The sequence below is a fragment of the Strongylocentrotus purpuratus genome, unplaced genomic scaffold, assembly GCF_000002235.5.
Source record: "Strongylocentrotus purpuratus isolate Spur 01 unplaced genomic scaffold, Spur_5.0 spur5_scaffold_9, whole genome shotgun sequence".
NCBI classification, from domain to species: Eukaryota; Metazoa; Echinodermata; class Echinoidea; order Camarodonta; family Strongylocentrotidae; genus Strongylocentrotus; species Strongylocentrotus purpuratus.
The window spans coordinates 17,842,242-17,855,799 of record NW_022145615.1 but is presented as its reverse complement, the minus strand read 5'-3'; the positions used below and the strand labels follow the sequence as shown (position 1 = coordinate 17,855,799).

Sequence of the window (13,558 nt, the reverse complement as noted above, 5' to 3'; positions counted from 1 at the left end):
TGCATGGCCCTTGGAAACACAAAACACTTCTGATTCCTGGTGATTAAATAACCCCAACATCCTTGATAAAAATATCGAACAGATTCCGTGTTATAGCGGTAATTATCCAAACTGAATGTATGTACCAAGCTCCGAACATCGTTTGATTATATGTGATTTAATCAATGCCACGCCCCCAAAAATGTAAAGTCGTCTGTATAGACGCAACACAATTCAAGTCAAGCTATAAAAACAAAACCCTCATGTATTGAGATAAATATTTTATAACATCACTATTCCTATAATTGCACTAAAAGCAAAGTAAAGATCAATATCATGTTCAATTATCTCTACATGTCTATATAAAAGCTGCACCACGAGCAGGCTATCTTGACTGTTTCGATTAAACGTGTGTGGTGAAACTTCCGGATTCGTAGTGTACAAATGTCGGTTACATAAAATGCCTATCAGGGCCTCGCCTGACATACTCCATGTCCATAAGGACTTTTTTCGTGTATGAATGCATAACCTTCTGGATTAGATAATAATAATCAATTTCATTAAAAAAACCCCATTAAAACAAACATGAGAAAATATCATAATTTCAATACGATACATGTGACATTACCGAACAATTTATGCATAGATAATCAAGATACTACTTTGTCCTTAGAGTAGGTATACCAGACCCACGTGACAATTAAAGTAATTAGGCTTTTGGGTCTAACCACTGACCTCTATCAGTGGGTCTGACACGTATGCATAAATTATTAAACACACCCAAAATGCTGTAGGGTGTTCTTAAAGGGCCCATGACATCGAAATCCATGTGTATTCCTGTTGGTGTGCAATCCTGCATACATCTCATATTTTGATATGTAAACTTCTGAATTTGTTTCACCCCAAAAACCTCCAGATCTCATTCCCCTTGTGACATCATCTGTCAGTCATCAGTGAGCTAACTTGAGAAAGTGGCATATTACTTTGCCAAAGTTGACCACCTATTACAATACCACAAACAATAGCAACATATACGTTGCTATGTCAGACATGTCAGACTAAACTAATATTCTAGAATAGACAATGGTATGTAATTTCCCCCAGCTTAGCATACGATCATAATAGAATTGCATGCTTCCATACATATGTACAATACATCATCATTGCCTTTGTCTTCCTGGTGATGCTACAGCATGTCTGACATAGCAACTTGCATGTTGCTATTGTATTACGTATTGTAACAGGTGGTCGACTTCGGCAAAGATACATATCACTTTCCTGAGTTAGCTCATTGATGACTGACAGATGATGTCACAAGGGGAATGAGATCTGGAGGTTTTTGGAGTGGAGCTTAGCAAGTTTTAAAAACAAATATTTCAACAAATATTAAAAAATCTATGAAACAAATTCAGAAGTTTACATATCAAAATATGAGATGTAGGCAGGACTGCACACCAACAGGAATACACTTGTATTTCGATGTCATGGGCCCTTTAAATGAAAAATTAAGTGTTAAAAAGGTCAAAATGAGTTTGGTCACTACAATATAGATAACTTCTCTGGTCATTGACCCGTGCCGCTGATGGGCAGTGATATGTTACGCCCCCAAAAACAAATCCAAGGAAAACCTTTTATAAAGCTGAATACTCTTCCTACTTGCATGGTTGGGCATAGCATGTATGGCTACCTAGTGTGGAGTATATATGCAGCCAAAACTGACGTGTTCGCCATAAAGGCCGGTCAGGCACGTCGAAGTATATACGAGTCTATTTTGCCCGTGGTGGTTCTTACGCCAGATTTTGGTCTATTCCTTCAGTTTTGTCTTGTCATTTCAGTTTCCACAATGTGCGAGGCGACCGCAAAGCATGACTTTAATGGGCAGGAGGAAAGCGAATTGTCTTTCAAGAAAAACAGCATCCTGAAAGTAAGTGAAAGACCGTGATCTCGATAACGTTCGGTACGGTCACCATTCGTTGTTGTTTTGGCTTGATAAAACTTTGTTTTCTTCTTCAGTGTTTATCTCATTTCTTTGTTGTATATATACTGAATATTTTTTGTTTTCCTCTTGTATTTATTCGGTTATAAAATACATTTAACAACAAATAATTCAAACAAAAGTATACATTCACTTTACAATCATATTAAATCAAGGAGTATACTGTTAATATACTGAATATAATTTGCTCCAATTTGTGTTTTTTGTCATAACCGACTATCAAACACTCACACAATAAGGGCGGTTATTTGTTTGAGTTCAATTAACCATATAGAGTGTGTTTTTTGTTGTTGGTTTCTTTGTGCATACATGTAGATCCTTACATTCGAACACGAGGGCTGGTATAAGGCTGAACAGGATTGCAGGGAAGGCATGATACCAGCAAATTACGTCCAATTAAAACCTAACCAGTGAGTACAAATTAAGCCACAGGGAGAAAAAAAACACGGCTAGCATTTAATATTTAAACCCCATTGAGAGAAAAGAAAAGGCTTGAGACACGTGACTTACCACCCCTGGGGATAGTTATAACCGCCCTTTAGCTCTGAAAACAAAACGTTGGGTTTGTAGTTGGCTCGCTCTGTGCACATTAGTTTTTCCTTAAAGGTACTATGTCTTATTTGCAGCCAACATCAAATTCTGTAGAACTTTGCAGGAATTATCAATATGACACATAATTTGTGAAATTAAAAAAAAAACGTTTGCAGTGTACTAGTATTAGAATAAGCCAGTTCATAGATACAATCTGCGCATGGGCAGATAAAGGTTATTTGTACCAAAATGGTAAAACCCACAGAGATGAATACTGGATATGCGTTCATGAAAGTTATGTAACATTATTCATTTATGCACCAACGGTACATTCTATGATACGCAGGTGGAAGTTCTTTTCAAGAGGTCAAATTCTTTACCAAAATGGTAAAACCCACAGAGATGAATACGGGATATGCGCTCATGAAAGTAATGTAACATTATTCATTTATGCACCAACGGTACATTCTATGATACGCAGGTGGAAGTTCTTTTCAAGAAGTCAAACAAAAGGTATTCATGAAGCACATCTAGGACTTTGGCAGTTATTATTCTAAGATGCTCAAAGTGGAACTTCTCCATGTGTAAAAGATCTGTGGATATTTGGGGTCATTTGTACCATGTGCTATCTGTAAACTCCCTTGTTATGCAAGAAAATACATTTACTTTCTAGACTTCACTGTCGGACATTATTGAGTGACTGCCTGACTTTTTTTTCTTTCGTAATAATGAACATATATAATATGGGTTGTAAAGGGTAAATTCATGAGCATTTGTCTACTTCAATAACCAACTTCTTGTAAAGGCCAAAATTAAACTGATTGAGTCAATCAGCACAAAACGTACGACCATTCGGTACACGGCCTGTTTGAAAATCAGACTATTTACTAAAAGGACTGCCATCCCTGAAGTCGATTCGACAACTAACGGTCGTCAGTTTCCCACAAAAGCCCTTTCGTATTGAGGGAAGTTCTAAATTAGTATTATCTTTCAAATGCCGTTGGAATTTAACGTTTTCATTTTTTGGCCTACAAATGGAACATAGTACCTTTAGCGCGTTAACGGTACATACCGTTCGGTGCGTGAGTTCTTGGGCCACTTTCATTGAGCTGCTAAGCACAACAATTTGCTTTGCATGAAATTTTTTCCTTAATAAAAACAGGATTAGCAACCAAATTTCCATGTGTTGTGTATTGCTTGTTACTGGTATTCAGTTGTTGTTTGCATATCGCGAAAATTTAGCTGATAACATTTGTTAACACGCAATTAAGAGATTTATATGCGAAATTGCCCCCTTTACCCCCTGGTCACAACTTCTTTTATCAGTAGAATACAACTTGAGTTCCGTTTGCATGCTGACTAAATTTGCTGACAATACATATTCGTAGACTCCTGATCCTAGTGCAATGGAGAAGCTTTCATTAACATATCGAAAACAGTCGTTGTATTGGGTTCTGGTCATGGGGACTAGCATTAGCTCTTTCTTTTTTTATACTAGAAACATAATTATTGACAACATTCCATCAATAAACTGCAGTGATCACCGTGTCAATTCGAATTACCAACGACCCAACTTTGACTAGCTCGGTGGTTGAGTAGTAAGACATTTCCATTTGTGAGCTTGAGGTCATTGGTTCGAATCCCATTGGAGCAAGTTTGGGTAAACTCACGCTGCAACGAGTTGATTCTTTCTGTTTAAAGTTCATGGTAAAGGTTACACGAGACGGGGCCGAAGAACTACTGAAGAATGACGGGGACGGCGCATTTCTCATCCGGGAAAGTGAAGGCACACCGGGCGACTACAGCCTATCCGTCAAGTGAGTTGTAACACTAACAAAAACTTGATACATGTAGAAGTACAAATCACTTAAATTTGTGTTCACGGTTACAGTCTGAGCATGAGCAGATAAAGGTCATTGTAAAACGAATTTTGAAGTACGGAGACGAAATACTGGATACGCGTGGATACATGCTCATGAAAGTTATGTAAATCATTATTCGTTCATGCACGAGCAGTGGCAGGCGCGTACGCAGGATTTTTTCAAGGGGGGGGGGGGGTTTAACATTTATAAATCGGGCCGAAAATTTCGCAACGACTCAGCCAGCCGCTGAATAAGCGGGGGGGGGGGGGGGGGGGGGAGGGGGGGGGAGGGGGGGGGGGGGAGGGGGGTAAGAGGACACTTTTTTTTTTTTTTGGTCTCCAAATTTGAAAATTTTACATTTTGCTCCCTTGGGGGGGGGGGGGGGATAGTTCACTTTTTTAGGTCAACCATGGAGAGAATTTTTTTTAATTTTTTTTTATTTTTATAAAAAAAAAAAAAAATCCAAAGGGGGGGGGGTTTCGGGGGGTTATGGGGGGTTTACATACAGAAAATTACCAAGGGGGGGGGGGGTTAACCCCCAACCCCCCCCCCCCCCCCACTACCCCTCCGTGTACGCGCCTGAGCAGTGGACTCCATGATACCCAGGTGGAATTATTCTTTGAAAAGGGGAGACAAAGGCTATTTATATAGCACTTCCATCGCTTAGGAGTGATTATTTCAAAATGTACAAAGTAGGACCTCTTCATGTTTGAAGATCTGTGTATATTCGGGGTCATTGCAGTAATGTGCTAACCGTGAACTGGTCTATGACATACGATTTTAGGTGGCATGGGTGGATATAGTGCGCGTATTACACGTGCTTGCCTCTCATCACTGTGGCTCTGGTTCGATTCCCAGCTCGGACCGTACGTTAGTACACAGTAAAAACGCTGCTTAAAAAAGTGATGTTCACTTACAGTTGTACACTATCTTAAACAACAGTTGAACAAATTGTAAACAACGTTGCTCGAAACGAAAGTAATTTTGTTAAACATTCGCTGTTTAAAATTTAATGACTGCTATATTTACTACACGAGAGCTTTTAAACAGTGTTGTTTACATATGACGTCATGTGTCACGTGGCAGTAAAGTGCGCGTTGGCTAAAAGCTTTGTTTCACATCATGGCCGACCAAGCTGTAGAGGTGTCGTGGATGAGTGGAAACGTCGCCGGACTGTCGATCACAAGGTCCACGGTTCGAGTCCCGCCGCGGCACTAATGTCCTTTGGCAGCCTAGCATAGCCGGGTAATGTTGGAGCGCCTTGAGGACCTTGCAAGGTCGGTACGTGCGCTATATAAGAATCCAATAATATTATTAATATTTAACAACACCTCCTTTTTAAACAACTTTCTTTAAACAACCCAGTTGGTGTAAACAACCCCCACTGAACAACAGCTCCGTTTTAAACAACCGTCTTTAAACAACACCGGTTGTTTAAATTGTGATTTTAAACAAGTTGTTCAAAATGTTGATCAACTAAGTGTTTAAACTTTAAACAACTCGAGTTGCTTAACATTTTAAACAACTCTTAGATCAGGTCACCCGTTAATCCAAAGTTGTTTAAACTTTTAAACAACATGTTCACTAAAATTTTAACTGTGTAGTGCGTTAGTTTTGTCCTGTGCCACCGGGATCTCCGGTTTTACTCCCTTCGCAAAATCTAACACTTTCAATATCTGGCCTAGCTGTAATCCGTGGTCATAGTTATACACGAGTCGTATTGCTATATAGCTGCCCAAAGGTGCATTAATTACTTAAGGCATTGTTTAACAATGTTTCCAGTTAAAAAAATATCTGAGATGCATGGTCATATCACCACATATCACAGACACTGATAACACGTAGTTTTCAGACGGTGTCTGTGATATGGTTTATTTGAGGCCCCCGAAATATTGCGCTTAAAAATGGTCAAGAAGTGCTTCAAAAAAGTAAAAATCCTTGAGTGACCGGTTTTTACCATACTTGTTTTCCCCAATAGACTGTAGTGTTATCAAAGCTGTTTAAAACTGTTGGGGGAAAACGGTTTCTGAAATTTCGAATTCCAATCTTTGATATCTTGATAATATCAAACCTGTGATTGGCTTGTAAAATTTATAGGATTCATTTTTCACCTAAATGTTTATAATTACGATTGCAGCATGAGCTAAATCAAGGATTTTGTTTAGAATCAGAGGCAAAGTTACCTAATACCTTGAAAGCTTGACATGTCTTCGACTCGAACACGTTGTAGCTAGCTGCGTCCGAGTCCTTCTTATATAGCTGGATAAATAGCCCTTAAAATGATGTGGGAGAACAGCATATGAATCAGTTCGCAAATACAAAAGAAACATAGAGTATTTTGCCTTATATCAATTTCGGTCCATCATCTTATACTTGCTCCTACAGGTTTGTGGATGGTGTGCAGCATTTCAAGGTCTTGAGAGACGGGGCTGGCAAGTACTTCCTCTGGGTCGTCAAATTCAATTCTCTGAATCAATTGGTAGAGTACCACAGAACCTCATCTGTAAGCCGCAGCCAAACTATATATCTCAAAGACAGAAAGGTATAAATACCACTGTTTTTATTAGGGCGCTTTCGCAAACGCGACGGAAGCAAAGACGACGGGAGAATATACGGCGATACAGCTCCTCCGTCGTATTTAGGGAACGAACGCTATCATGGCCGCGTACGGTCGTGAAAATAAACAAGACGAAGAAAATTCTGGTTCACGCATTCGCCGATTTTTTTTTCTTCGATCGTGTTACCGTCGTCTTTGCCTTCCGTCGCGTTTGCGAAAGCGCCCTAATACATTCGAACCCCACCGTTGATATAGAGGTCATTGGGACTTTGCAGATTACCTACATTATAACAGGAACCTTGTATTTTCATGAATGAAAACAATGATGAACAGTGAATTTGAACCTTACATTTCCTTGCTTAAGCACATTGTGTGCTCTCTTATCTAGGTTCGACCGTATTTCCTCTTCGCAATTCTAGATGAGATTGAGTTTTATTTCTTGGGGGCCCCTAACCCTGTACAATACTTTCGGATCTGTATTGAAATCCCGTTCACTGAATAGCATGGCAGTTTAGCATGGCTTCCCCCCCCCCCCCCCGGGCCTCGGCGAAAAAATCCAGGGGTGCTGAGCAAAGCAGTCTTCAGCAACGTACTGACCAAAAAAAAAAAAAACAGTGGAAGGAGATACATTTTTAGATTTTTCCTTCTTTTACTTCAAACATATGGGTGATTTATGTATACCTCCATCTTTTTTCTTTCTTCATTTCTCTCACACCCCCCCCCCCTCCATGCCTAAAAGTTTACCTGATCTCTGGCTCAGGTTAAGGTGTATTCGATCCCCCGCCTCTATGCGAAATAGACCCACAAGTTGGGCTTTTTTGTGAATTAAATCACCAGCGGGTTGTAAGCGACACGTCCCAAATACTAGATCTTCAGCAATATTGCTACAACTGTCCCGGGTTTAGGCCACGAGGACGATCGTAAAAACAAAATCATCCGTTGGGATCACAAAATATTGGATGTAATGAGTGCGCGTGTAGATTTGGTGGTCCGCTGCATCCTAAGACGCCGTAATTACAGCGCCCTCTTTTGCCCTCTTTCGACGGAGAATATTAAGACTGGTTGAAATTGATTCGTATTTAATTATGAACATGAGCACTTGCAGTTATGACATCAACCTCATTCCAATCTTTTGTTTTCAGTCTGAATCTATCCATTTAGTGCTAGCCTTGTATGATTTTACTGCTGGGGAAGAAGGCGAACTCTCATTCAAAAAGGGAGACAGAATTGAGGTTATCAACGAAACTGACCCCAACTGGTGGACCGGCAAACTGGTGGCGACCGAATCGCAGGGCCTGTTTCCCAGCACATATACCAAAGAGATCACAGAATAAACGGTAGCAACACATGAGATCAGATTTCGGAGTAAAGAGTTCCATACAAGGACAATAATTGACACCCTATGCACAAACCCTTCGATACTGCTCTAAACAATTTGGTGTTTTCTTAGTAAATGCTTCGATGTTTCACTGCTAAATTCTACTTCTTAGGATATGTCATTGCTTTACATGGCTTGTATGTCTCTATAGGGAAAATAAGCGTTATTCGTGTATGGAACTCTTCCCATATCATTTTTGCGTTTCTATGTAAACTATATCATGCCTGTTTTCGTTTGGCCCAAATGGTTGAAATAAAATGAACTTCATTAGAAAACTTTGTAAGTTGGCCATTTTAGAGTGCCTCGCACGCTGTTACAAGTGTATGGAATAATTTAAATGTTAAAGGGATAGTTGAGTTCTGTTTTTCAGATCGCAAATGCCTTCAAAGTGCATGGTTATTGCTCCTTATTCTTATCTATGACATTTCTAGTGCCCTTTTAGCACCTAAAATTGCTAAGAAGGTAATTTTAGACCCAAAAATGTGTGAATTTTAGCCAATACGATCATACCAATTCGGCTCCACTTTCAAAGAAATATAGTGACCGTTAATTAATTATTTAATTAATAATAACAATACATGGACCGGCTGGTTCTGCGCAATATAATCAACACGAAAGAGCCATCAAAAAAGCCAACATCGGTATTGGCTGAAATAAAAGGCGCTATTTTGTTTTGTCAACGGCTGGTTGAAATTATCTAATATTTGTGGTGGTACACGAGTATTAAAAATCGTTATATTTATGGATATTTTAGCCATCTCTGAACTGATTTTGATCAAAGATGATTTTGTCATTTAAATTGTATGTTCTTTCAAATTTGACAGTCAGTTTTTCATTATCTCACAATTTGATTTTTTAGTGTAGCGCCCTCTGCAACAGAACTCAACTATCCCTTTAAGACCATCCGTTAATGTCGGTGATTAGACGTGATCTTCTTGATTTGATGTCTTGTGGGGGTACATTCCATTCCTTCAATCCCTTACTGCTAAAGGATTGAAGACCAACTGTAGTTGGAAGAAAAAAAGGAATATAAAGATTATTACTTTGACGGGTGTTATATTGGTGTAAATCGGAATTGAATATTAAAGATACTATGTCCCATTTGCAGGCCCCAAAAATGAAAAAGTTAAATTCCAACTGCATTTGAAAGATAATACTAATTTAGAACTTCCCTAAAAAAGGTGGGACTTGAAAATGTCTTCAAGTGGGAAAATAACGACTATTAGTTGTCAAATCGACTTTAGGGCTATAGAGCCCAAAAGTAATAGTCTTGATTTTCAGACAATTGTACCGAATGGTCATACGTTTTATACTGCGCAAAGATTCAATCAGTTTAATCTTGGCCATCACAAGAAGTGGATTATTGATGTAGACAAATGCTCATGTACCCTTTACAACTCTTTTCATGTATGTTATTACCAAAGAAGAAAAAAAGCCAGTCAGTCACTCAATAGTGACTGACAGTGAAGTCTAGCAAGTAAACGGGTTTCCTTGCATAATTTGAATACGAGGACACTGCTAACGTTTAAATTTCACAGATAGGACATACATGACATATTCATAATTCCTGCAAAGTTCTACAGCATTTGAGGTTGGCTGCAAAAGGGACATAGTACCTTTAAGTGCTAATCTTTAGACTGAGGAATTATGTTATTTAATGAAGAGTAGATATGAAATTAGTGTTTTAGAGTATTACCAAATGATAAATAGGTAATATTTCAACAACAAAAGAAAAATGGTGCAGATGATGAGCGAAAATCTGAATTTGTTATAATTAGAACAGCTTTCTTTTGAAATAGTTCAATCTTTGACCAATGAGTCTTATATGTACTTTCCTTATTTATACACAAACCTATGAACCAGGACCTGCATAATACAAGCTTTGCTTTTCAGTAGATCCCCCACTTTATTGATTGATTTATATGATTGTATTTTCTGTTATAACTATTATCATGTACATTATGTTTTCTATATTGTATGTTTAGTTATAATAATTACCATTGTTCATTATGTTCAATTATGTTATTTTTGATAAAGTGAAATAAATAAACTTGAAACTTGAAACTGCAGTATTTAATGTAAGATAAGATGAGAGTATTATTTTACATGAGCAAAATATTTGTAGGTAATATATATTTAAGCCTAGATATATTCCAACATTCTTTGATATTGTATTAAAAAGTTGAGATATATGTGCGTTCAGTTTAAATATTCATTACAATTTATACCAAGAAATTTAACATCACTTAGTCTTTTTATAGTTATGTTAACTTTATGTACATCATGTAAGTTATCAGGAATCCTCTTGTTTCTTGTTTTAAACATAACATAATTGTTTTTTTGAAATATTTAAGGATAATTTATTACATTGAAACAAACTATTTAACTTTTTTAACTCAATATTTATGGATTCAATAAAAATGATGTGTTATAGATTTATGAGGAATTACTGCAAAGGTATCATCAGCCAACAATGAAAATTTTATTATTTTATACTATTATTTGAGTTTATACTATCATTAATATTAACAAGGAACAGGAGGGGGCCTAACACTGATCCTTCCCAATCCTTCCCGATCTTCCCAATTTTTTTTTCTTTCCCTCTTTTCTTCAGCCCATCTCAAAACAAAAAACTACTTGCCATCATGTTCTTGCTCTTTTGTTTCAGCTATCTCAAGGATTTTGTGCGCTCCCTATTTCGTGCTCGATCTCTACAACTTTCCTTTTCTCTTACTCTCCTTCCCTCCAAACGCAGCCCGCATTTTTTTCCTTTTTACCCCCTTTCTTTCTTCTTCTTTTTTCTGTCCTTTCTTCGTCATGTAATTTGTTACGTCTTCTTGTTTACAGTCATTACGTATTTTAATAAATGTTCTCTGTTGGCCACTATTCTTCTTTCATCGATTATGTATTCAATATTTTGTTCACACTCATTATTATCTGAGGGGTCCACAATTTACAAGCTTTGCTTTTCAGTGGACCTCTCCATTTCCTCAAAATATAAATGCAATTAAATTTTAAGACTCATTTTTTTGTCTTCCTAAAATGTATAAATTATTATTAAGATTTGTTTATTACCAATGTAACTATGTTTTGAATACATTTTACATTGTATTCGTTATTATGTATTGTATTTTGTTGGAAATCAAAAAAATAAAAATGAAATTAAATGAAATAATCCTTGGGGTGGACCACAGCTATTTAACTGCGTAGATGATTTGACACCATCGATCACCACATATTGTATTCTAATAGTCAAATAATTTCCAAACCAGTTAAATGCATTGCCCTTTACACCATAAAAGTAAAGTTTCTGTAAAAGTGTGTGGTGATCAATGGTGTCATATGCCTTAGACAGGTCCATAAATATGCCTGCATTATACTTACCATGTTCATTATTCTCTAAAATATGTTGAAATAAATTTAAAACTGAAAGATCAGTAGAATGTGTTTTTTTTTAAAACCATATTGTTCACTTATCAAAATATTATGTAGTTGTAGAAATGGATAAAGTCTCTCATGAATAAGTTTTTCCAGTAACTTTGCAAAGATTGTTATTACTGCTAAAGGTCTGTAATTTGTAATTTCATTTGTATTACCTTTTTAAAATATAAGAATAATTTTAGATACTTTCAGTTTATGAGGTAATATAGGGACTGATTAAAGATATTAGTTAGTGGTTCTACAAAGAGATTAATACAGCTTTTTACAACACGGGATGTTATATCATGAGAGCCGCATAATGTTGATTGATTTAAAGTAGTGCATATTTTCAAAACTTCATAGACCGAAGTTGGATTAAGAAATATTAAATTTACCGGAGGTGCGTAATTGAGAAATGAACTGAATGAGCAGGGGACCGCACCATCAAATGTGAAACATTGTTTTCCATCTTATTTTGCGTAAGATTAAGCCTGCGTTTTCTGCACTAAGCGTTCTAATGTTATGTACAGATTGGTTTTTTTGAAACATATGTTCTCACACAAGGCACTTTGGCATCTGCTCACTAAGTCACGAATGAAACTTGTGCTGTAGACTTCTCTAACAAAAGATAGTCTTTACCTGCACAAAACGTGAGACCGAAGTAAGAATTGTACAAGTACAAAATCACATTACCAGTGGTTCCTAGGTGTTTTCAGGTGTCTCTAAAACATTATTGTCCAGATAAAGCAGTTGACTATTAGTGAAGTTTAACAGATAATTGCAACTCAAATGTCCAGATCGTTCTGATCGTATTCGCATCGCATTCGCGATCAATAGTATATTAGAATATAAACTTGAAATGTTTACACTCCAAATTTAGTGTTTCTAAAACTTTTGGTACATTTCAAGTCATATCAAGGAAAATGAGTGATTGCCATGCATGAAGTTCTTAACCGAAGTTATTTTCCTGCGTGGTTACATTGACGTCAGTGTTTAAATAAATAGGGTTTAGCCCCAGCGTAGTTCCTCAAATTATACTGTAAACACACAATTGTTCTTTTGGCTCCCACATCCTTTACGTCCTCAGTGCAGGATCTCAATGCACCGAAACAGTGATGAAATGCCTCCTTGGGATCGATGAAAGTGATCTTGCACTTGCCCTGGAGCTTGAGGGTCACGGTAATGCCCCCGTAACCGCAACCTACCACCGCCACATGCTTGTCCCAAAGCGCGGTGTCATGTCTTTGCGATCCATCCATTGCTGCAGTTTTTAGGTTTCTATTTTTACGGCTGAAAATTGTAAAAAAATAATGGACTTTTAGAGTGAGATTCATCAAAAAGACAAACCACAAACTTTGTCAAGAACTGTTTATCCACAATGTTCAACTCGGAAGCAATTTTTTTCAAAAGTATCTCCTGAAATGCCTTCTTCATCGTCGACAAAGGAGCGTCCTCTCTGGTTTTCAGTCGACAAAATAAAGTTTGATAAAATAGCGCCCTCACCTTTTTTCAGTTCATTAAACAGCGCCACCTAGTATCAAACAGTTAATAGTGCGCCCCCATCCCCTTTTTACGAACGTCAGTATTTAATCCTCAGATCGTCAATCCAAAGGCAAGTTACTCCAAAACGTAGAAGGCGGCGACAAACCCTACCGAAAGTGGGGGGGGGGGGGGGGGGGCAAAACGCATTTTTGCCCCCCCCCAAAAAAAAAAAAAAAAAAAAAAAAAAAAACGCGCCCCCCCCCCCTCCAAAAAAAGAAGCAGTAAAGGATACATATACATTGTTTGTAATTTAAACCCAAAAGAACATAACAATAATAAAAACCTGAATTAAA

The 13,558-nt window shown here is 37.4% G+C and overlaps 1 protein-coding gene across 2 annotated transcripts; it reads left to right on the top strand.

The window, feature by feature from the left end:
• The first annotated feature begins 1,614 nt into the window (after positions 1-1,614).
• Positions 1,615-8,578, top strand: LOC583430 (protein enhancer of sevenless 2B). 2 transcript variants are annotated; one of them, XM_030976535.1, is made up of 5 exons: positions 1,618-1,903; positions 2,291-2,385; positions 4,207-4,323; positions 6,754-6,910; positions 8,068-8,578. In XM_030976535.1, the coding sequence occupies exons 1-5, from the start codon at positions 1,640-1,642 to the stop codon at positions 8,257-8,259; spliced, it is 825 nt and encodes a 274-aa protein (XP_030832395.1). In that variant the 5' UTR covers positions 1,618-1,639; the 3' UTR covers positions 8,260-8,578. The 2 variants fall into 2 exon arrangements, with proteins under 2 accessions (XP_030832396.1, XP_030832395.1); XM_030976536.1 differs by lacking the exon at positions 2,291-2,385 and having other exon boundaries at positions 1,615-1,903; positions 4,208-4,323.
• Positions 8,579-13,558: the final 4,980 nt, after the last annotated feature.